The sequence below is a fragment of the Grampus griseus genome, assembly GCF_964374135.1.
Source record: "Grampus griseus genome assembly, chromosome: 2".
Taxonomy (NCBI): domain Eukaryota; kingdom Metazoa; phylum Chordata; class Mammalia; order Artiodactyla; family Delphinidae; genus Grampus; species Grampus griseus.
Genome location: NC_139018.1, coordinates 10,799,331 through 10,822,791, shown reverse-complemented (window position 1 = coordinate 10,822,791; position 23,461 = coordinate 10,799,331). Strand labels below are relative to the sequence as shown.

The 23,461-nt window shown below is 52.1% G+C and overlaps 1 protein-coding gene across 1 annotated transcript in view; it reads right to left on the bottom strand.

The window, feature by feature from the left end:
* Nucleotides 1-23,223, bottom strand: part of PRIMA1 (proline rich membrane anchor 1) — a 60,242-nt gene extending 37,019 nt beyond the window's left edge. Inside the window, exons 1-3 of the mRNA XM_082648636.1 lie at nt 23,170-23,223; nt 22,413-22,536; nt 15,304-15,439 (exon numbers count right to left, since the gene is read on the bottom strand). Coding sequence (XP_082504762.1) covers nt 15,304-15,439; nt 22,413-22,505 — 229 coding nt within the window. The 5' untranslated portion in view covers nt 22,506-22,536; nt 23,170-23,223. The remainder of the gene's footprint in view (nt 1-15,303; nt 15,440-22,412; nt 22,537-23,169) is intronic.
* Nucleotides 23,224-23,461: the final 238 nt, after the last annotated feature.

The window sequence follows — 23,461 nt, the reverse complement described above, 5'->3', positions numbered from 1 at the left end:
GAGAGACCTATCCTGGCCACTCTGTCCAAGGTAGGGCCCTCTCTGTAGCCTCCGTTTCTGCCATGTAATCACCAGTATATCCTCACATCCCCAGCTCCTGCCACAGCATCCACCCCAGAGCAAGAGTTCAGCAGATGTTTGAACACCTGCAACAATCTCCCACTGGGCATCCGGACTCTAGTTTCATTTGGTTCTTGACCAAAAAGTTAGAAGGGTTTTGGGTTGTGAGCTTTTTTATAATCTTTTTTTTTTTTTTTTTTTTTTTTGTAGTACGCGGGCCTCTCACTGTTGCGGCCTCTCCTGTTGCGGAGCACAGGCTCTGGACGCGCAGGCTCAGCGGCCATGGCTCACGGGCCCAGCCGCTCCGTGGCATGTGGGATCCTCCCGGACCGGGGCACGAACCCGTGTCCCCTGCATCGGCAGGCGGACTCTCAACCACTGCGCCACCAGGGAAGCCCCAGGTTGTGAGCTTTTTTATAGCAGAAACCAAGAGTGGCTTCTTGATGGCGGTTTCTCAAAAAACTAAAAATAGAGCTACCATGTGACCCAGCAATTCCACTCCTGAGTATATACCTGAAAAAAACAAAAACACTAATTCTAAAAGATACATGAACGCCAGTGTTCATCGCATGTACCCCAATTATTTACAACTGCCAAGATATGGAAGCAACCTAAGTGTCCACCAACAGATGAATGGATGAAGAAGATGTGGTATATATACACAATGGAATACTACTCAGCCACAAAAAAAATGCAATTTTATGATCAAGGGATCAATCCAAGAAGAAGATATAACAATCTTAAGTATATATGCACCCAACATAGGAGCACCTCAATATGTAAGGCAAGTGTTAACAAACATAAAAGGAGAAATTGACAGTAACACAATAATAGTGAAGGACTTTAACACCCCACTTACATCAATGGACAGATCATCCAGACAGAAAATCAATAAGGAAACACAGGCCTTAAATGATATATTAGACCAGATGGACTTAATTGATATTTACAGAGCATTCCATCTGAAAACAGCAGATGGAAAACAGTCTTTTCAAGTGCACATGGAACATTCTCCAGGATAGATCCCATGCTGGGCCACAAAGCAAGCTTCAGTAAATTTAAGAAAATTGAAATCATATCAAGTATCTTTTTCGACCGCAACGCTACAAGATTAGAAATTAACTACATGAAAAAAAATGCAAAAACCACAAACACATGGAGGTTAAACAATATGCTACTAAACAATCAATGGATCACTGAAGAAATCAAAGGGGAAATCAAAACATACCCAGAGACAAATGAAAACAAAAACACGATGATCCAAAACCTATGGGGTGCAGCAAAAGCAGTTCTAAGAGGGAAGTTTATAGCAATACAAGCTTACCTCAGGAAACAAGAAAAATCTCAAACAACCTAATGTTACATCTAAAGCCACTAGAGAAAGAAGAACAAAGAGTGAAATTTTGCCATTTGCAGCAACATGGGTGGACTTGGAGGGCATTACACTAAGTGAAATAAGTCAGATAGAGAAAGACAAATACTATATGATATCACTTATATGTGGAATCTAAAAAATACGACAAACTAGTGAATGTAACAAAAGAGAAGCAGACTCACAGATACAGAGAACAAACTAGTGGTTACCAGTGGGGGGAAGGGGCAATACAGGAGTAGGGGATTAAGAGGAAAAACTATTATGTATAAAATAAGCTACAGGGACTTCCCTGGTGGCACAGTGGTTAAGAATCTGCCTGTCAATGCAGGGGATACGGGTTCGAGCCCTGGTCTGGGAAGATCCCACATGCCATGGAACAACTAAGCCCAAGCACCACAACTACTGAGCCTGTGCTCTAGAGCCCGCAAGCCACAACTACTGAAGCCCATGCACCTAGAGCCCGTGCTCCACAACAAGAGAAACCACTGCAATGAGAAGCCTGCACACTGCAAGGAAGAGTAGCCCCGACTCGCTGCAACTAGAGAAAGCCCGCGCACAGCAACAAAGACCCAACACAGCCATAAATTAAAGAAAAAACAAAAAACAAAAAACCTACAAAGATATACTGTGCAACACAGGGAATATAGCCAATATTTTTAAATAACTACAAATGGAGTCTAACCTTTACAAATTGTGAATCACTATATTGTACACCTGTAACATATAATATTGTACATCAACTAGACTTCAGTAAAAAAAAAAAAGAGTGGCTTCTCGCTTCTGAGTATATTTAAACTCTTAACTGTTATTTTCATTTGTCAGCATTGATTCACTTCAGAGAAACTATCAGCATGTTTCTTACAGAGTTCAACTCTTTTCCTGTACCCACAGAAATGACCTCCATGATGGTTCCTCCACAATAGGCCTCTGCTCTGGGCTAGACCTGGGTGCCAGGATTGAGACCCAAGAGGTGGCTTTGGGAATGCCAGTCCCAGGGCCCTGGAGATACAGGTGGGGCAGATCTGGGCTGCATAGCCAATCACAGTGCCATGAAAGTGATGAAGGACTCAGGCGTCACACCCGGAAGCACTGGGTGGTAGGCGTTCATCCCCCACCTGGCAGATGCATAAACCATTTCCCTCTTTTAATTACACCAGTACCAGGCCACTTACAAAGCCCTTCATCAGAGCCTTGTTCGAATCCGAGTGCTCATTGAGGGGCTCGCTGGGACCTGAAATCAGATGGTTCTGTCCTGGTTCCAGGACAGCCCTGGTCCCAGCATCTCTGGGGCAGACCCCACTGGAGCTGCTCGCCTTGTAGCAACTGCAGTGTCCGGCCACGCCTCGCTGCTTTCTCCCCGTAGCACTTACATTTCTAGCACACTCTACAGCCTAAAGCCTCATCAGGTTTGTTGTTCTCTGCTCTCTCTCCCCTGCCAGAGTAGCAGCTCTGCATTGACTTGGTTCCACGGTGTAGCCCAAGCTCTTGGAATGTAGAAATGCTCAAGAAATGTTTGAATGAATATAGGTCTCCCAGTCTTGCCATCGCCTCCCCCAGCCTCAGCTCCTAGCACCCCGGGGACTCTGCTTCTGAACACTGATCAGCACACCCACCTGTGACAACGCAGACCAGATCTTCCACTGGGGGCCCCTGGTTGCTCCCAGCCACATCCACACTAGCTCCCCTACCTTGCTCATGCCCTTTCCCACTCAGCTCATCTTCCTGAGGCCAATCGTACCTCTCCCCACCTTGCAGGTATGCAGAGTGGGCTCGCCTCCTCCCTGAAGCCTCCCTGGATTGGACTAACTTTATCACCACCTGACTTCCAGTGGTCCCTAAGTGGGAGCACGCATTGGTTTCAGTTCTTAAGCTTCTTCCTCCTTCTTTCTTCTCCACTCTAGAGGAGAAGGTAAGTGGATACAGGAGGGTGGATACCAGCGCCTGGTTACGAATCCCGTGAGCCCTCCCAGCGCTCGACTCCTTGCCTATTCCCCTCTCCTGGTTTTCCTCCTTCCTCTCTGGCTGCCCTTTCTCGGGCTCCTCTTTCCCCGAACCCCAGGCTCTGTCCTCCCCCTGCTCTCCCCAGGTGATTGATCTCCAGTGACTTTGGCCCCAAGGCCGTTGCTGCTCCCACCCCATCCTTAGGGCCAGCTCAGCCCTCTGCCCTCAACTCCAGACCCACCAGCCAACCATCTCCCCCGCTGTCCTGTGCCACCTCCAATGCCTCGTGACAAAGCCTGGAACTCCTGAGGCCATCCCTCTCCCTCGTGTCCTGTCTCCAGGACAGAGTCTTCCTTTTCCCTCACCCTGGACAGCAGCTGGTCACTGAGTCCTGAAATTTCTCATGCTTCATAGCTGCTGCCTGTCCCAGGCCACCGTCTCCTCCCCACCCTCTGCTTTCAACTTCCTTCTACTTTGACCCCAGCCAGGGCTGAGTAAAGGCAGCTTAGGTGGCAGCTTTCCAGTCGGACCCAGTCGGACCCTCCAGGGCTCGCACTGCCCGGGCAGTGAGTCTGAGACTCCAGGCTTTGCCACGCCTCCACTCCTCTCTCACCATGCCTCCCATCACCGTGGCTTCCCATCCTTTGCTCCTGCCATTCTCTGTGCTGTGAGCACGCCCAGCCCTCACCTGGAGAATCATCCCCGCTCAGCTCAGCCAGTGCCTCCTGTAGGACACCTGCTCGAGGACAGACCCACTCCTCTCAGGGGCCCGACGGCCTGCGGACACTTGGTGCTCCGTTAGCCTACAGTTCCTGTGTGTTCTGCCTTTCCTGGCTGTCCACAGGCACCCCAGACTCCACATGAGAGAAAGCAGAGCCCGGATCGTCCCCCGCTGAAGCTTCCCTGGGTTCGCCCTGTCTTACCCACTGTGTCCTCCTCGGTCTGTGGCCTCAGCAGAGCTCTCCATATGTTTGTTGAACGAGTAAATGTCTGTGAGTGATTTGCTGCTCTTTAAATATATGAATTAGGTATCCTGATGAAAGGAGAACACTCGCTTGAGTGCTGACGTGCTTTCTCGGGTGCTAAAGAGAGGTGTGGGCTCCTAGCTAGGAGATGTGGGTCCATCTGGGTCTGACCGGGGCAAGGTCACCTGTGGCAATGACAGTGGAAAAAGGTGACAGCTTGTACCAGGCGCTGCTGGTGCCCTTCCTGGGCTCGCTGGCTGGGCTTCCAACTGCCAGGGCTGCAGCTCTGCCTGGGTAAGTCGACACCCCACCCTCCATCGAGCCCTAAATAAGACATGGTCCCAAATGCTCCTTGGCAAATGGCAGACGCTTAAAAACATGTCAGTCCCCTCTCTACCCCCCTGCCCTGGACAGTTTCTCTTCTGTCTTCCTCATTTAGTCACACATGCATTCATATATTCAAACACTCAGTGTGCGCTTTCCATGTCAAGCTCTGAGCTGTCTCTGGGGACAAAGACGAATCAACAGTCCCCGACCTCAGGGACTGGATCAGAAACTAAACAGGCCAGGCTGGCCGCTTTGACCCGGACGTAAGAGGGACATTCTAGATGACTTCCGTAATAATATGAAATAGCTACGTCTGGCAGGGCGATCACCCCGTGCTGGCACTGTTCTAAGCACCGTCACCTTCAAACTCATGTGACCCTCTCAACAGCCCTATGAGGAAAACGAGGTCCACGTGAGGCCAGAGTCAGAGGGCGTCAGAACCAGCCTTCCATCCCAATGCGACAGGTGGGGCCCTTTAGCCAGGATCATGCCCCCCACCCAGCAGGCTCCCCTTCCATTATGGGGGCTGCACCCTCCCTGCCCTGTGTGGCCCCAATTCTGGGGTCATCACAGCGTCTGTAGCCGTACCAGGAGGTCACGCACGTGCAAGCCTCATCAGTCTTTTGGGCCCTCACGTCTTCCTCCTTCTGGTACAGACCCCTTCCTGCCTCTGGCCTCTGGTTCCCGCCGAGGGTCTCAACCTTGATTCATGCAAAAAGCACCTCCACTGAGGGCGGGCCCGGGCATCAGTCGTGTCTAAAGCTCGCAGGGGATGCCGATACGCAGCAGGGCTCAGGCATCCAGCCAGAGGCAGGCTACCCGAGGGCAGGGCTGTGCACAGCTCATCTCTGCAGCCCCGAGACCTGCCAGGGCACAACCTCTTGGCAAACATTTGTTCAATAAATCAACGAATATAGGTTTGTTAAGAAATTAAAGTCCACGTCAATTTGTAATCTTTTATTTGCTGGATATGAGCAAATACATGGAAGACAAACGATTCCATGTACCGAAAGATATTACGGATATCAGACACTCGAGTTCGGGCACAAGAAAATCACGCTACCATACACGTGATGCTCAGTGTCGAGGGGAACTCAGGGCAGAGCCAGCCAGGCCTTCTTAGGGATGGGAGAGCTGAGACTGGTTTGGATAAGAGATTTGCTCAAGCAAGGATTATATTGACAAGAGCCCATTTACTGGGAGTGGGAACGTAGCGGGTGCTGGGCTAGGCCCACATATTATTCATGCTCCCACAAGTACCTTCGGAGGACGGCATCCTGAACCCCCTTCGGCAGATGAGGAAACGGAAGCTCAGAGAGGTTGAGTGACCAGCACGCAGTTGGTAAGAGACAGAGCCGGGCCCAGCCACCAGATCCTACTACTCACAGACCAGACAAGTGGCTCAAAGATAACAGCACAGAAACCCCTCCTCCCGCAAATGATGAACATCCAATACCCCAGGGTCCAGATCAACGGCGGCAGTGAAGACCAGCTTGGCACCAACATGGCCCGTGAAACAAGAAGCGACCCAAGTGACACAGCCTGTGTTGGATATCCAAAGTCCCGTGTCACACGCTCACCTCTTCCCGGCACCACCCGGGTCTGCATCATTATCCCGCTGCTGAGATCACAAACGTCCAAGGGGACCAAGGAGGGGGAGCTTGTGAGTGACGTCCTGAGGCTTCCCCGCTTCTTCATTCCACAGGACCTAACAGCATCCTTGCTGCCCTCGTTCCCTACAACCGCAGCCATCACCTCACCTCCAAAACCATCTTAAATCAGACCAGGCCTTGACGCTGCTGCCTCTCCCCTCCCCCCATCCAGGCCACCTCACAGGCTCCCCCATCACCCCCTGGACCGAAGGGACACCCTCCTTGCTGGGAGCCGGGCTCTGTAAAGTATAAATGAGGCCACACCACAGCCCTGCTCAAAACCCTCTCGAAGCTTCTGCTTACACTTAAGATAAAACCCCAACCCCTTCCCTGGCCTCCCAGGCCCTCCCCCTGGGCCTCGCCTCAGCCAGCAGCCCCGGCCCCTCACATACCCCGAGCGCACGAGGAACTCGCACTGCTGTTCCCTCTGCTGGGAACGCTCTTCCCCCACGTCTTCCTTGCCCACACCTTCCCTTCAATCGGGTCTCAGCTGAAATGTCATCTCCTGTCCCCAGACCACACAATCTAAGTGACCGCCCAGTCACCCCCTATCAGATCTTGTGATTCTAATTACCTTTGTAGGATACGCTATCTTCTATTTTTCTGGCGATATTTTTGGTTTATTTTCTGTCCCCCACACAGGGACCCTTCCATCCTGTTCACCACTGCACTCCCAGAACCTTGTACAGTGCCTGGCACAGTGCCCAGAACCTTGCACAGTGCCTGGCATACAGTAGAGCGTAAGAATCTTTGCAAAAGAAACAAATTAGTAGCTACTGAGGACCTGTGATGTGCCAGGCATATGCCAACAAGCTGGGGCTGTAAGTGGACACGGCGGACACACGCAATTCTTTGTATCCAGCAAAAAGCCCAGGCATTAGTCAAATGATTAATTAGATATAAAGAGTAGAATGATTGCTATAAAGGAAAAGAAAAAGAGTGTGTGTATGTATGTGTGTGGTTTTAAAACGTACACAAATTCCCTGACACTCCTCTACCATGAGGTGGAATCGAATTCCCTGAACCTAGAAGCTGAGCAGCCTTGGTTACTCGATTCCAAGGAACAGAATGCAGCGGAAACGATGCCGCATGATTTCCTCAGTTACATCATCAAAGGCGTACAGCTTCTACCTGCTTCTCAAGCTTGGAACCCTGCCACCATGCTGTGAGGAAGCCCAGGCCACGTGGAGAAACAAGACCAGCTGGGGACCCCTCCAGGAGCCCTCATCAGCCACCAGGCACAAGCAAGGGAGCCTTCGACGTGGCTCCAGCTCCAGCCAACTGATTACAATTGCACGGAGACCCCGAGCAAGATCCTCCTGGTGGAGCCCCGTCACCCCCCATAACTGCTGAGAGGAAAGGACAGTACACTTGGGTTGTTTTTTTAACCACTAACTTTTGGCGCGACTGACCCCATAGCCATCGAGACCCAGAACAGGCAACGGAGTGACCTCTGTAGAAGTCAGGGAAGGTTTTCTGGAGGATATTTGAGCTGAGATCTGCCTGAGTTGAGGTTAACTACTTGGAGGGGATGCCTGGCAGACACGAGGACTAGTATATACAAGAGGCTCCGAGACAGGAAAGAGCGAGGCCCATTCAAGGAGAGGAAAGGGGACCCCTGAAGCGGACTCTCAGGGATGGAGGAGGAGAGTTAGGCAGAGGACTCGGCAGGAAGTAATCCGGTGACCTAGAAGTACTTCCCCTCCTTACCAGCTGGGCCGCCGAGAACAAGTAAGTCACCCTCTCTGAGTCCCAGGCTCCTAAGGGAAATCGGGGCTGATACGACCTCCTACAAAGGAGTACGTGAGGATTAAAGGGGAAGAGAAGCACAGACCTTCCACCTCAGTACCGGGGGCTGAGTACCAGTTCCTCCTAGTGTTCTGGCTGAGTAGAAAAGCATTCTAGAACTTCCACAGTCCCATTTGCTTCTCTCTGTTAAAACGTGGCCCTTGGCACATAGGAAGGGAACCAGGTGGCCCCATTCCTAGCTCCACCACTGCTGTGTGACCTTTGCGGAGTCAACCTCTCTTCGGGTTTTTCTAAGAATAAAATGAAGGCGAAAAATCAAATCTATCTCAGTGCTTTGAGCTCCTTAAAGACAGGCACTATGGGAATGCAGGCTCACGCCTCTGTTCTGCCACAGCTATTTTTGGCCCCATCAGCCTCAGAAGCAGGTCTCGTGGAGGGGGTGTACATGCTCTTCCTTGAGGGCTGGTACACGGCTCCTTCCTCGGCCGCAGCGTCTGAGTCACACACGGGGACGAGTGGGCCATCACTGACATTTACAAAGTCGGCCCAGTCCTGAGCCCTGGCAGCTGCCGTGGGCTTTTTGGTCGGGTCCTCGAGCACGTCTATTCCTTTGCTTTGCCAGGGTTCACCCCTGCCCATGCCTTCCAGAAATACTTTCACCCAGGGACTCTGGGGCTGACCCTGGGGATCACAAGCCTGGTGACAGCTGCCCCTACTGGGGCAGGAGTGGTACTCTCAGTAAACCTTTTCTTTCCTGTTGAATACCTAGGGGCATCTACACATCCTTAAAGCACTCATTTCCTCCCTGCGTTTCTAATCAGATGTTCCTTTCTCAGCAGCGAGGTGCCGGAACCACGTTTAAACAACTCCCAACCTGAACGTCAGTGACCTATTATTATAATTATTACTACTACTGTTATCATTAGTATTACTTATTAGCTGCCATTCAGTGAGTGTCACTTGGGTTCCAGGCTCTGCGCTGTGTTAACTTCATGGCATGGAATACTCACAACCGCCCAGCCCATATGCAGCAGGTATTGTCATTAGCTCCACTTCACAGATGTGGAAATTGAGGTCCCAAGCTGTTAAGGACACGTTGCCCAAATCACTTAGCTCATGAACAAGGGTGGACCCCAGATCTAGAGGGCAGGACAGCCAGGTTGAGCCACTGTGCTGTAACACCACTTTTAAGCATGTAGTTTCTGCCAAGTACAGGCTGTATAATTTCCAGTCTTCACTGCAATCCCTCCTGAGGTTAAGTATCATTAGCTCCATTTTACAGATGAGGAAACTGAGGCTGAGAGGGATGAGGTGTGCCGAGGGTCGCAGAGCTCGGAGTGGAAGAGCTGCACGTAACTCCAAAGTCCCTTGACTTGACTGCCGTTCTCTAGGACACTGGTTCTCAAAGGGTGTGCCCTGGCCGGCCAGCGCATCAGTGTCACCTGAGAATATATTAGAAATGCAAATCCTCTGGCCCACCCCAGACCGACTGAATCAGGAATTCTGGGGATGGGATTCAGCAACCTGTGTTTGGACAAGCCCTCCAGGGGATTCGGACCACACCTGCATTTGAGAATCACCCAGTCTAGTGCCTCCCACTGTTTGCAAAGGTTTACAAAGTGCAGCTGCCCTAGGCAGTCGCCACCTAAAGTGTGAAGGACGTGGGCAGAGCTGGGGAAACAAAGGGCAGAAACTGGAGATGCCGGTCAAGAATCTTCCACATCACAAGAACCCTTTCCAAGTTCCTTCTCGGTGGCAAGCAGGACTCAGGGCAAGGCTGTCTCAACAGACGTCCCAGGGCGGCTGGGAGGGGCAGCCGAGCTGGGGACCCACAGACAAATGTGGGGCTGAGCTGCCCCCGTGATCAACACGTTCTAGAATGGAGCTGGAGGCGGGGGGTGAGGGGACAGTGCTCTTGAAAGTTTCACAGTAAAACAAAATAAAACATAAGAAATAAATTGAAAGACCATGTTGCCACTGCCAGAAGGGTGGCCCAGCAGTAGGTGACCCACCATCCCAGTTTGCCCAGGACTACAGGGTTTCCCGGGAGGCAGGGCTTTCAGGGCTAAAACCAGGAGAGTCCCAGCCAACCCGGGATACGTTGGTAGCCCGGGGCAGCAGGGCAGCAGCAGGTGCTGTTTGGATGAAGAGGGAGGCCTGCGTGGCCACAGGGAGGATGCCCAACAATTCTGGCAAATGTTTCTGGCTCTTCCTTTTACAGGCGACTTTATAGGTCTGTGTGAGTAGGTACAGAGGTTTCCCTGTGTCCTCTTTCTCCCTCTATCCCCGACACGTGTACCGACGTCCACGCTCCTGCAGAAGGACATTCCTGCAGCAGGGCGCCTCCTGCCTGATCCTCGGGCTCCGAACTCCGGGCCTTTGCTTCAGCCTCTCCATGGACTGTCCGGCCACCCTGTGCTCCTACCTATCCGAGGTCTACTTGGAAATTCTCCCATGTTGTCCTGATCCTCCCTTCCTGCCCCTTTTGGAATTAAATATCTTTCCCCCAAAGCACCGCTTTTTTCCCTAAGTCTAACACTCAGAGGCTGCTCTTTATCAGAAAGATTTTCCCACAATGGTTAACAGCAATGGATACTGTTTCCCACAATGGTTAGCAGCAATGGATACCGGTCCAGTTTTCAAAAGTGCTTGCCACTTACATGAATCCTGCAGTCAACCCCATTGGTGGGTGAAAATCTCACACCTAAAACTCAGGCTTAAGTTTACCAGCCCTATTTCAACCCTTCTACACCACTGGTGGGAATGTAAATTGGTACAGCCACTATGGAGAAGTATGGAGATTCCTTAAAAAACTAAAAACAGACCTACCGTATGATCCTGCAATCCCACTCCTGGGCATATATCTGAAGAAAACCATAATTTGAAAAGATACATGCACCCCAATGTTCACTGCAGCACTATTTACAATAGCCAGGACATGGAAGCAACCTAAATGTCCATCAACAGATGAACGCATAAAGAAGATGTGGTACATATATACAATGGAATATTACTCGGCCATAAAAAAGAATGAAATAATGCCATGTGCAGCAACATGGATGGACCTGGAGATTATCATACTAAGTGAAGTAAGTCAGACAGAGAAAGACAAGTATCACATGGTATCACTTATATGTGGAATCTAAACGAATGATGTAAATGAACTGATTTACAAACCGGAAATAGGCTCACAGACATAGAAAACAAACTTCTGGTTACCAAAGGGGAAAGGCTGGGGAGAAGGATAAATTGGGAGGTTGGGATTAACATATACACCCTACTATATATAAAATAGATAACCAACAAGGACCTACTGTATAGCACAGGGAACTCTACTCAATATTCTATAATAATGTATATGGGAAAAGAATCTGAAAAAGAATAGATATATGTATATGTATAACTAATTCACTTCGCTGTACACCTGAAACTAACACAACATTGTAAATCAACTATAGTCCAGTATAAAATAAAAATTAAAAAAAAAAGTTTATCAGCCCTCTTATCATCATGCAGAGGAAGTGGCAGGGCTGGCACATCAACCCAGGCTCAGGGTCTCAACCTCTCATGCCGTGTTCTCAGTCTTTTCATTACTCGGGCCCCGCCATTGAGAACAACTCTCTGTGGGCCTTCAGTGCACCCAACACAGGGCTGGATGCAGAGCAGACACTCGGCAAACGTTCACCAGGTAAATCAGAAGCCCTTGTGAGCGGCAGGGATGCAGGCACATCTGATGACCAAAGGAGCAAAGGCTGGCATGTGCCTGGAGCCAGTGTATCCAGAAAGATGGCAGGAAAGGACACTCCTAGACACACCCTCTGCAGATTATGGACCACCGCACCGTGAGCTCCCTGTGGGCAGGAGCTGCTCCTCTCTTGACCATAGCTGACTTCCAAGCCCCTGCCAGCACCTGGGGAGCTCCGTGCACACCCGCTGAAGCCCCGTGCCCTCTGGGAGAGGCTAATTCCTCAGGGATTAAAGAATACGCAGAAGTTGTGGATGTGGCCACAGCTCTGTCTGACATTACCGGGCAGTACTCGTGTGTGGGGCTCTGGGCTGAGCTCAGTGATGTACAAAATACACTCTCTGCCACTGGTCTAATCTGCCAGGAACCCCATGGCTGTGGAGTGCATCCACTGTCCTCCTGCCCAGTGTCCACGTCTTCATCCTTGGGTTACAACCCCTCTACCTGGATTTTCCTTTCAGAAGCCACCACCCTCTTAACCTCTATCCATAAGCCTCAACTGTCAACCGTGGTCACATGGCCCAGGCCTGACCAATCAGCACATTCCATCTCGTAGGCCATCATGATTGGTTCAAGGATGGACATGTGACTCAAGCTGGTCTAGTGAAAGTCAGCCCTGGGTCTTTAGTTGAATGATTGAGGAAGAGAAGCTCTCCTTGTAGGGAGATTACTAACTGTAAGGTTGACGGAATCCTGGAGCTTGGAGCCACAGAGACTGCGCCTGCCTGAGAGAAAAGGTGACCCGGGAGAAATCACAAGAGAGAGATGGACACAGAAACCCAGTACCGTCATCATATAAGACCTGCTGCTGGAATATGCCAATACATGAGCCAAAAAACGAACAGCTCTCTCTAGTTTTTGCATCACTTAAGCCACTTCAAGATGGGTTTCTGCTACTTGTAACTGAAAAAGTCCTACCATAGAATCTGTAACTGAAAAAGTCCTACCATAGAATCAAACTACACCTGTTGTCCTCCAACCCAGAAGTGCTCTCAGGCCTCAAGCTCACAGGAGGCCTCCGTCCCCTCACACCTGGCACGGCCACCCGCCTCCCCTTCTCCACAGCCCCCCACCTGGCTTCAGGCCTTCATGGCTGGTCTGGGGCCTGAAGTATCTCAGTGGTCCCCTCTTTACCCCAGTCGGGTAGCTCACCCCAATCCACCCTCCACATGGTCAGGAAAGTTGACTCTGAAGGGGACGGTGTGGGATCGTGTCACTTCTTTGCTTAATACCTTCGTGGGCTCATTGCTGCCCAGAGTAGCGTTTCCTAAAGGATGGGGCGCGTGTCCCTGCAGGTAAGTGAGCTGGTATTGGATGACACGTGGACCTGGTGCTCAGACACACAGAAACATAGAACAAGAAACTTAGGCCCCTTTTGATTCTCTCACAAACCTTCTGATTTCTTTCTTGAGAAATATCTCCGCACGGGGCTACTACAGCTCTGCCACCCGTCTACCTACCACCTGCTGCGCTCCCTTTTTAGCAGAAAGAAAGGAGGCCTCGAGCTCAGAACCTTTCACGACAGGCTAGAACTTTAAAACACCGGTGTGTTTGCATTTGTTTTTATGTCACCTTCTACTTACGCAAGTGATTCTGGTTTTTCACTGATGGTAGTTATTAAAGTTTTCTTTGGAGATTAATTTGTATCAACACAAAAGTGAGTCTGTTTAAAGAAAAAAAAATAAGGCAAACAACAGGAGGTATTTGGATAGGGGAATGTTTGGCAAACAGCGATTCACAGGATGAAATGTGATCTACTCGGCCGGGCACACAAGGCACATCACAGTCTGAGGGGCTTGGACCTCCCATGAGAAGTCCCATAGCGTCACACCTCCAAGCCTTTGCTCTCGATGGTCCTTCTGCCTGGATGCCCTTTCCCCACCACCCGTTCAATGACCTAGAACAATTCCATTTATTATGAAGACCCAAGTCAATGTTATTGTGGCTGTAGTTTGGCCCAGCCACTCAAGGATTTCCAGTGCACCTGGAGAACAATTTCTGTGCTCTCTCAGGTCACTTTTTGTCGGTTGCTGACAGAAGGCCTTCCTTGAGGCCGAGAGATCCCAGAGACCAGAACGGTCTTTCAGGTCTGTGTCTGGCACAGATGCTCGGTTCGCACAAGATGAACTGAACAGACTCTAACTGGCGGATGTGGATCCATTTAGGTACAAACACACCTGGAAGCAGCAGGGGCCTGGAGCTTGAATAGCAGAGGGAGAAGGAATTTCATGGAAGGGAAGGGAGTGAGGGGCCAGGGGCCTGAGGCGGGGCCCTACAGTACAGCCCAGGGATTCCTTCAGGAGACAGAAGGAGGGTGAGCATCTTGGGATGGCAGGACCCTGCAGAGGCCGGGAGCACAGGGCCTGGTAGGCTGAGGTTCCTGACTTTAACTTGCACTTGCATCATCTCAGAACTTGTTAGGATGCCACTTCCTAAGTCCCACCCCGAAGGCTCTGACTCAGTGCGTTGAAGTGGCCCTGTGCAGCGTCACTTTAAAACGAATGCTTCAGGCGATGCTGAGGGCCACACTTTGAGAAGCACTGAGCCACGTGTGTCAGGGAAGAATGGAGACAGGTGGGGGCCTAGCAGACAAAGTGCAGAAACACATGGGAACTGCAAAAGATTCCACCAGAACACCGCATCCCTGCCTGCACACCGCAAGCTTGGAAACACGGCTTACCAGAGAATAAGCCTCGTCAAAGTTATTTAAAACATGCCCCAAATAACTCAACGGAGATGTGTTTAATGAGGTGGCTCCACACATGAGCTTGGGCAGTCTATAGGCCGCAACTTGAGTGATCAAACCCGAATACAGAATCTCTTGTTAGAGACCTTATCAACTGGCAATTGTAAGCAGGGAACTTAACCCCTACGGGTCAGGACTGAAGCCATTTCTGGCTAAAGAAACCCTCCTTTGTTTGCAATCAGATTGTTCAGAGATGAAATCAAGGAAAACAAGTGACGAGGCGGGGGAGGGGATGCGCGGGTGTGTGTGTGTGCGTGTGTGTGTGTGTGTGTGTAGCAGAACTTGCTGCAAATAGCTGAGCGGCACCCGTGTAACTTTGCTCTCAGAGCCTCCACCTCGGTTCTATACTAATTGCTCCCTTACACATGAATTAAAATCAAAAAATGAAACCATGCTCATGAGAGGGGTATTTCAGACCAGTGCCCATGGTTGCCCCCCTTCAAGGTCTGGCCTTCGGAACAATCCAGGCAGAGCCACTCATCAAATGGAGATTGACTTTTATCTGATTAACCAATGGAGAAACATCCTTCTCCATCTCACAGGAACATTCTGTGGGAAAGGCGTTCTGCAGACTGCAGGGAAAAGTTGGGTCTTGGCTTCCCTCCTGCTCGGCCAGTGGAAAATTACAAAGGAAGCAAGGCTGCCCTCTGCTTCCTGGCTTCCCGGGAACCTGCTTCCCAGGTCCTTCCTGGGCCCAGGAAAACGCGAAGAGAAACCGGAACCAGAGCTGAGCCTTTACTTACCTGGGGCGGAGAGGAGTCGGGGAGGCGGCGGGGGCGGCGGGGGCGGGGGCAGCGGGGGCGGGGGCCGGCACTGGCAGATGTGTTGGCAGCTGTCCGTCACCTTGGAGCAGGACTTCCGGGGCTCCCCGTGTGTCACCTGCAGGAATGGGCACGGGCGCCCGAGAGAAGCCAATGCGGCATCTGGGAGCCCAAAGGGGACCACCCCGACGCACGCACCCCTCCCCAGACCTAGGCAGGAGGAAGAGCCAGAAACTGGGCTGGGTCGCAGGGAACAGTGTTACGCGGGGCTGGCCTGGCAGGGATGGAGACCTAGGTTGTATTTCCAGCTCTGTGGGACCGGGACAGTTGGCTTGGGCATTCATGAGAGGCTTCTAGAATCTCCCCATCGTGCAAATGAGGAAACTGAGGCCCAGGCAGGAGAAGTGGCCGCCTGAGGTTCTCACACCCAGATGGTGACAGGACACTGATTTTACCTTCTGCGTAACCTGACCTAACCACTTCTCCCATCTGCCCGGCTACGGTGCAGGACCAAGCCCTCACCTCCTCTCTGGCCACAGCTCCTGATGGCCTCTGTGTGTCCACTCTGGGCCAAGGTCCCCCCACCTTGGGGGAGGAACCTTACCCGGCCAGGCCTCTGCTCTGGTGGCGCACGTGACGAAGGGGAGCAGAGCAACCTCCCCAGTGTGATGCACGAGCCACCCGAGTGGCCTTGTGGGAAACACACCTGACCACACTGCCTGCAGGCCCCCGCCCCGCCATGCCCGGATGCTCACCCACAGCTCAGGGGAATCACCGGGCCACAGGGCCCTGCAAGGGAGGGCCCCCTCCCCTCCTACTCTGGCCTTCTGCTCTGCTCTCGAAGCCCTCCTTCCGGTGCCTGGCGCCTGGTCACGCTCCCTCCCTTTGAGCACGCTGCTCCAGTGGTCTGGAATCTCCTCCGACACCTTTCCCTCTGCTTTACCCATGACTCAGCTTGGCCATCACCTCCTCAGGGAAGCATCTCTGACCGCCCCGCCCCCACCAGGTCAGATCTCCATTTTACAGGTTCTCCTGGCACCGGATTTCACTCTGTGAGGCAGAAATCCACACGGGGGCGTTTACCTAGCTCAGCCGCCTATCTACCACTGGACTCTAAGGTCTGTGGGGTCAGGGGTCAGGCCTTTTGTTTTTTCTCTCGCCATCATAACACCTAAGGAAATGCCTGGAATTCACCAAAATCCACACCTCTTGATTCCTGGGCTGGTGTTCTTTCAACACCAGTCCCACGTTCCCCATCTGTAAACTAAAAAGGGGAGCAAAAGTGGGTTGTGTTCACCCAGCGGTTCCCAGCCTTTCTTGCACATCAGAATCTCCAGGCAGCTTTAAAAAATACCCATGCTCGAGCTTTTCCCACGCCAGTGAAGTCAGCATTTCTACAGGCGGAGCTGCGCATGCGTATTTGTTGAAGCATCCCAGGTTAAACTATGTAGCCAGTGAGAGAATGGCTGGTTTAGACCAACTGCCAACATCCCTCTCTATGGCAGAGGGCCATAGACCTTTGAACCTAGCATTTTCTGCCTGTCCAGAGAACAGCTGATTTAAAGCCATGAAGGAAGAGTTGGTGGTCACCCCCTACTTCAGTGATGCCCACAGTTCATCTCTCTGGCTGTCATCTCCGGTGAGTAGAAACCCAGATCCCCAATTTCCCTGCAACCAGCCACGGAAGGCCTGCCTTTGGGGGCCAGTGCAGACCCTTTGCTGCACGTGTTCCAGGCCCGCAGAGAGAGCCAGCAGGACTCGGCTGCTCCCTTGCCACTTGGCAGGTGTGAACAGGATGGGTAACGGCTACCGGAATGGCAGCAGGCGGTGGATTGATTCACAGCCCTGACTTAATATTGACGAGGCCACGAAGCTCCTGCTCACCACCTTTTAGTGTTTTTAAAGGACCACTGACTGCATTGCAAACTCTGGAAGGCAATCTTACCTCCCGCCGGGAAGAGCATCTCCTCAGACCGTGAGCCTTTTCTGTTATTTTACGGAGATGATTAACTCCTTAGATGTCATGGCAAATCCACTGGCTTCTCCCCCAGCGTAGTTGTCAGCCCTCCCATCACCATCTGGATTCTGACCTTCTAAGACCATGGCGGTTGCTCAAACTCTCCCTTCTCCCAACGGCTGGCCTCTGAGATTGCTTCTCCGCTGAACTCTACCAAGTGTGCAAACCTCAAGCAATGCCATCGCCAAAGCAATTACTTTCCCACCCTCCGAGGTGCAATTTCTGCAAGAACGTTCAAGGGGAGCACGTTTCTTTAACCTGGCCCAACACAATGACCTATTTTCGTGAGAGGCTGTAAGGGCACATATGGATAAGAGTGCTTAATGTGATGAAATTACAGGCAGGGAAACCAGGGCCAAGTTTCAAGGCTGAAGTGGGGGAAGTGCAGGCACACACGGCGTGTTAAACATCTGTGGTCTCTCGTGTAACGGTCCCACTGAAATGCGAGCGGGCATAACTGCTTACCCAAAGGTCATCACAAAATTAGCGGGCCTGAGCGGGCTGTCCTTCTCTCCAAGGCGGGGACCCCTGGGGCTCCTCACTGGTTTGGTCCAGTGCAAGCCTGTGGCCGCTGAGCCTCCCTAGACTGACAGCTGGTTACACAGGTCCTTTATCCACTTGCCAACTTCTATGCATCCTTCAAACCCAGCTCTTACATGGCTTTCCCAGGCAATCTGTCCTGAACCCCACGCCCCCCCAGATGAGACCCAGCTGCCCAGTGCTGCCTCTTCACCTCGTAAACCCTCCCCTTTGGGGCCCTTTTCCCACTGTTAATGTCCTCCCACACTAAGTTGTGAGCATCTTGGAGCAGAAAGGTAGTGGGTCTGTGCTTTATCAATCCTGACTAAGCGTGACTTCCTGAGCCCTACTGTGTGTCAGTCATGGGAAACAGGCTCTCCTTTCGCCATGAGGATAATCAAGAGAGGTAGCTCTTATCATCCACGCTTACTGGCTGGGACGACAGGCTTGGCAAAAGCTAAGTGATTTACCAAAGTTGCACAGGGCCCGGCGTTCCGTCGGCGCTCAGTAAAAACGTGTGCCGGGGGCTGTCTGCCCAGCAGTGGAGAGACGTGGGATCTACCCCATCCCCCAGCTCCGGGTCCACTTTGGGATTCTGCGGGTCGGCAGTGTTGTGTTTAGACCAGCAGAGAGGAAACCTCAGTACCACGAGCTTGTCTCAATGCCTGCTTGGTTGGTTTACATCCTGGGGAGTCTTACCAGGAGAAGAAACTTGCCCCGGAAGTCACTTGCCCTTAGCTAGACTTAACCAAGAAGGAGCAGAGGCCCAGAGAGGTCAGCCGCCCGCCTAAAGCCGGTATCGTGACTTCCTGTGACCGCTTTTCATTCCGGTTTCGCCATCTCCTGCCATCCTGTCCCTGCTCTGCCGCGTCCTCCTGGGGCCAGAATCCTGGGGCCCAGAGAGCTTCCGCAGTCACCTGGATTTGGTCCCTGGCACTGTGGTCTGGGGGACACAGTCCTGTGGCAGCCAGTTCCCACTTCTGGCCAACCAGTGTAGCTCTCTGGCCCAGTCCCCCTAAATAGTCCTTGAATCCATCCACCTCTCCTCACTCCCAGTGCTACAGCCCTAAACCAGGACACCATCACATCCCCACCGGGTAGCCCTGCCTCTCTCCTAGCATTGCCAGATAAAATACAGGGCACCCTGTAAAGTTTTAGAGAAACAACATTGTTTAAGTATAAATATGTCCCAAATATTGTATGGGATATACTTAACGCTCAAGAACGATCCATCGTTCATCTGAAAATTGAACTGGACCGCCTGTATTTTTATTTGCTAAATCTGGCAACCCTACTCTCACCAGCCCCTGTGCCCCTTGCCTCGCCCCCTCCCTGAATCCAAACTTTGTGCTGGAGCTGGACTGAGATTTCTAAAATGCCAATCTGAGGTTGTGTCGTCTCTTTCTTAAAACTTTCCACGGCCCCCAGAGCCCTCAGGATCAAGTCCAAACTGTAAGACACGATGTTAGTGGCTTACAACAGAGGCCTCGCCTGCGTTCTTCCAATGCCCTGCCCTCTCCTCCCACCTCGGGGCTGTTCCCTCCTCCGCCTGGACACTTCACTCACGCTTGCATCCTGACTCCTGATTTCTCCTTGTCCGTGTCTCAGCCGAAGCGCTGCATCCGCGAGGTTTCTCTGAATCCTCCACAAGCTCCCGTTTCTAAGCTATTTGCTCCTATTGAGCACTCCTGCCTATTATGACTTGTCTCACAATCTCTCCGGTGCTAGACTGTCAATGCCATGAAGGCAGGGACCCCTAGATCCCTTGCACTTAACACGGGAGGCCTGGCAAACAGTAGGTGCCCAATAATTGCAGCTGACTAAATAAGTGAAGCTGTAATGACTGACCACAGGGGCAGGGGGTCGGCATCGCCTGGGTCTGGGATGGCTCCTCATTGCCACACAGAGACCCACAGGCCCGGATCAGAGCCTGTCTCCATGACAATTGCTTTAGGGGGGCGCCCACAAGGATGATGGCTTCTGGCATCTTTTATCGAGACAGTAACTCGATACTGTTACAGCGCCACAGTAACTTGATGAGACACACTCCTGTCACACCTAATAAATTCGCCAGCCTGTCATCCTCTTCACTTGCAAAAAAAAAAAAAAAAGGACTCATGTGGAAGTGAACTTAGAAGAACCCTAAATCACAAAAGCTCAAAATCTCAACTCCAGACACATGAAGGAAAAAAGGGAAGAGCCTCAAGAGTGCCCCCACCAACCTTGTGGCCATTTAATGTCATCTGACTGTAATGATTAAGTTTCTTATCATCCAGGCAGCAGCCAGAGGCTCCGGGCTGATCTCAAGGTTGGAACCTGATGCTTTGAGGGACCACAGACCTCTTGCTTCACCAATTATTGTGCTGGTCTCACCCTTCCAGATGTTTACGACTTAGAGGGATTCTTCTGGCAAAAAGTTCATGAAAGCACAGATAGATTTCTTTATATTCAAGAAACTCCTATGACGTGACAAATGACACTCTCTCCAATTAAAGGGAAACACATGGCTTTGTGCACTTTGATTTTTCCTCTTCTCCTCTCTCTTCTGGTTTCAGCTCTTTTGCTCAAAAACCAAATCCATTCCTTCCAAAGCCCCTTTTCCCTTGACTTCTCAGTCCTTATCATTTGTAGATTAATCTTTCCAGTGCCTCCAGCCAAGATGTTACCCGTTCTACTTGCCTGGAGGATTTCTTTTCTAACTGATTTCCACAAAACTTGATTTGTATTGAGTAAACAGCATCTGAAATACACACACACAAACTCACACACACATTTGCTTGTGTGAGCACTGCCTGGCTGAAGAACACTGCTAAAAAACGAAGCTGCTTTACAAAATCCTTTCTTTGGTGGTGGGAGTGGGTAGGGAGGTGGTGGAGCTGCTGTTTCTATCCTGCTAGTTCCTGCAGAAAATTCCAGTCCTTGGAGATTAACAACATCATCATGTTGCTCTCTGTACTAGCTGAAAAAGTCTCCCAGAAGAGGGAAAATTGTAAACAAACGAATACAAAAAGGAAGTGAGCTTAACACCTGAGGTTCAGCTAAAAGTTGAACGAGAGAAACTGGTCCCAAACCACCCAAGTGTTTCGAAGTGACAAAAGTCTGAATCCCGAGGAGGCAGAGCTGAGTTTAATAACTGCCGCTTCACACATTAAACAAAGCTGTCAAATTCCGAAAGGAAAACAACTGTGAGTGACACAGAAGCAAGCCAGGGAAGAGAGCACAAGATGGGCCTGGCGCTGCAGCAGGGGGTATGCCCCTCCCCCACTCGAGCTCTCCCCCGAGCTGGCTGGTTCCAGCATTAGAGCCCCTGGTTCTCTCCAGGGGTCACCAGGGCTGCCATACAAGCAGGACTGACCACCCTGGTTCCCAGCAACGCCCCGTCACCTGGGACAGCTCATGAGCCTTGGCAGCCTGGCAAGCAGTGTTGCTCAATCCCATCTTCTCTGGACTGTCACCTCCTACTCAGGGCAACTACCTGAATAGTCCCCAAGCCCCAAAATGCCAACAGAAGGACATGAAGCTGCAAACACCCCAGAGTGGGTATTTCAATGACTGAAATGGTAAAAATGCTGATCAAAACCATTCAAAATTGTTGATCAGAGTACGTAGCAATCAACAGAGTACCTGGCTAGCCAGACAGAGGCGTGACGTTACTATTACTAACATCAATAATAGCAGCACCAGCTACCATTTAGTGTTTATTATGGTTCAGGAGCTGCGCTAAGTAATCTTTATCTCATCAAGTACTTATAATAGCACAGGGAGGAAGAAGAAACCAGAGCCCAGAGAGGTTAAGCGCACTGTCTAAAGTCCCCCAGCTGGTAAGGGGCAGAGCTGGGGCTCAAAATTCAGAGCTGACACCAAAGTCCACCTCTTCACCATTCCACTGTACTGCTGACTGTGTGCATTCTGGGAGGGACTAGGGACCATCCCATCTTACCATCTCTCTGACCCTAACACAGGTCACTCGAGTTGGTGGCTACCTGGTCTCTGCCCTGGGGACTGGGGGGCCCGGGGTGAAGATTCCATCCTCAGGCAGTCCTTATAGATGGACAGCTCCTTCTTACATTCCCCCACCAGTGGCCACCTCGCAAAACCTGTCCACATCCTCAACTCTACTACCTACAAGAAACAACCCCTTCTGTGTTGAAGTCCAGTTTAAGAAGGCTAATATGAAGCTTACTAGTGGCTCTGACGGGAAATAAAGAAGGTATATTCTTGGTATCATTTTTCTTTTTAACTTTGTAAAAGCTCTAAGGTTTCTTTGTCTGCATTTCTGCAATAGAATATTATCATCAAGAAGGCATTCCCTCAGCCCTTTCTGTTCCAAGGCGCTGTCCTGAAGGCCTCAGCAGGCCAGGACCGAAGCCTCCTTCAGGAGTTTCTTATCTTTTCAGAGCGAGAGTATGCATCCTTTCTTTTCCTAAACTCTTCCCAGGACCAATCAGAGGGGCGATTTCAGGAAGCCAGGGTCGTGGGAGTGAAGTGACAACCACCCCCTACCCGGTCCTGACCAGGAGGTCCTCAGGCGCGCGCAGCCCGCGCCACCGCTCACCTGCACGAAGCCCCAGAGCGGGTGGAGCGCGCAGTGCAGCAGCAGTGAGGGCCAGCAGTAGCCACGGCGCAGCACCAGGTCCCGGAGGAGCATCTCGGCCCGCGGCACCCGCTCCCGGGGCGAACTGTCAGGGGAGAAAAGCTCGGGTCAGGCAGGCGCCGCCGGCACCACCGTGGTTGCGCACCCGCACACACGCACACACGTAGCAGTCCCGGTTGGGCGGGCACGCCCCGCACCCTGGGGCACCCTCGTAAACCAAGCCTGGCCTTTCATTCCAGCTTGCATCCTCGCTGACCCTTCATGCACACTCACAGGGGCCGGCATCCAAGAACTTACAGTCCGTCGTGGTGCACGCCCCCGGAATCCTGCGCGCAAACCCTGGCCCCGTGCACATCTCCAGAAACAGCCAAGCACGCTTACCGAGGCCCGTGCACCTCCCCAGAAACAGCCATGCACAACTCTCCCCCACTGTGAGCACACTTCAAACCCGGCGGGCACCATTCACCCTGCGTGCACACCCACAGAAACGGCCGTGCACACCTACCGACTCCTGCCCGCACGCTCGCTGACCCCGCTTGTACACGCTGCGTGCACCCTCTCTGCCCCGCCGGCCCTCACTGCGCACACTGCAACACATGCACCTCAGTGCGCGCCCCGTTTGCCCTCGCGCTCTGCCGAGCCCCGGCCTCCGGCCTCAGGGCACGAGCTCCCCCCGCGTCTCCATCTCCGCCCGCACCCCTCCGGGGCCTTACGCCACCTTGCCTGGCGGCGGCCCCACCCGATCCTCGGCGCGAGGAAGGGAGGCGCCCGCTCCCCCCCGCGGCAGAATCTGTTCCCGAGCGGCCGGACGGCCCCCATTTAAAGCCAGCCGCCTCCCCAGTCCCCCGCCCTCTAGGCGGGGCCTCGGTCCTCACCCTGGTGACTGCGCGGGCGCCTGGGGGCTTCACATGCCTGGGAGGAGCGTCGGACACTGGAGCAAAAGTTTGCGCGCGGTTTGGGCCTCCGGGGCGGCTGAGCCGGGGCCCCGGCAGGGCGCGCTCGCACGGGGC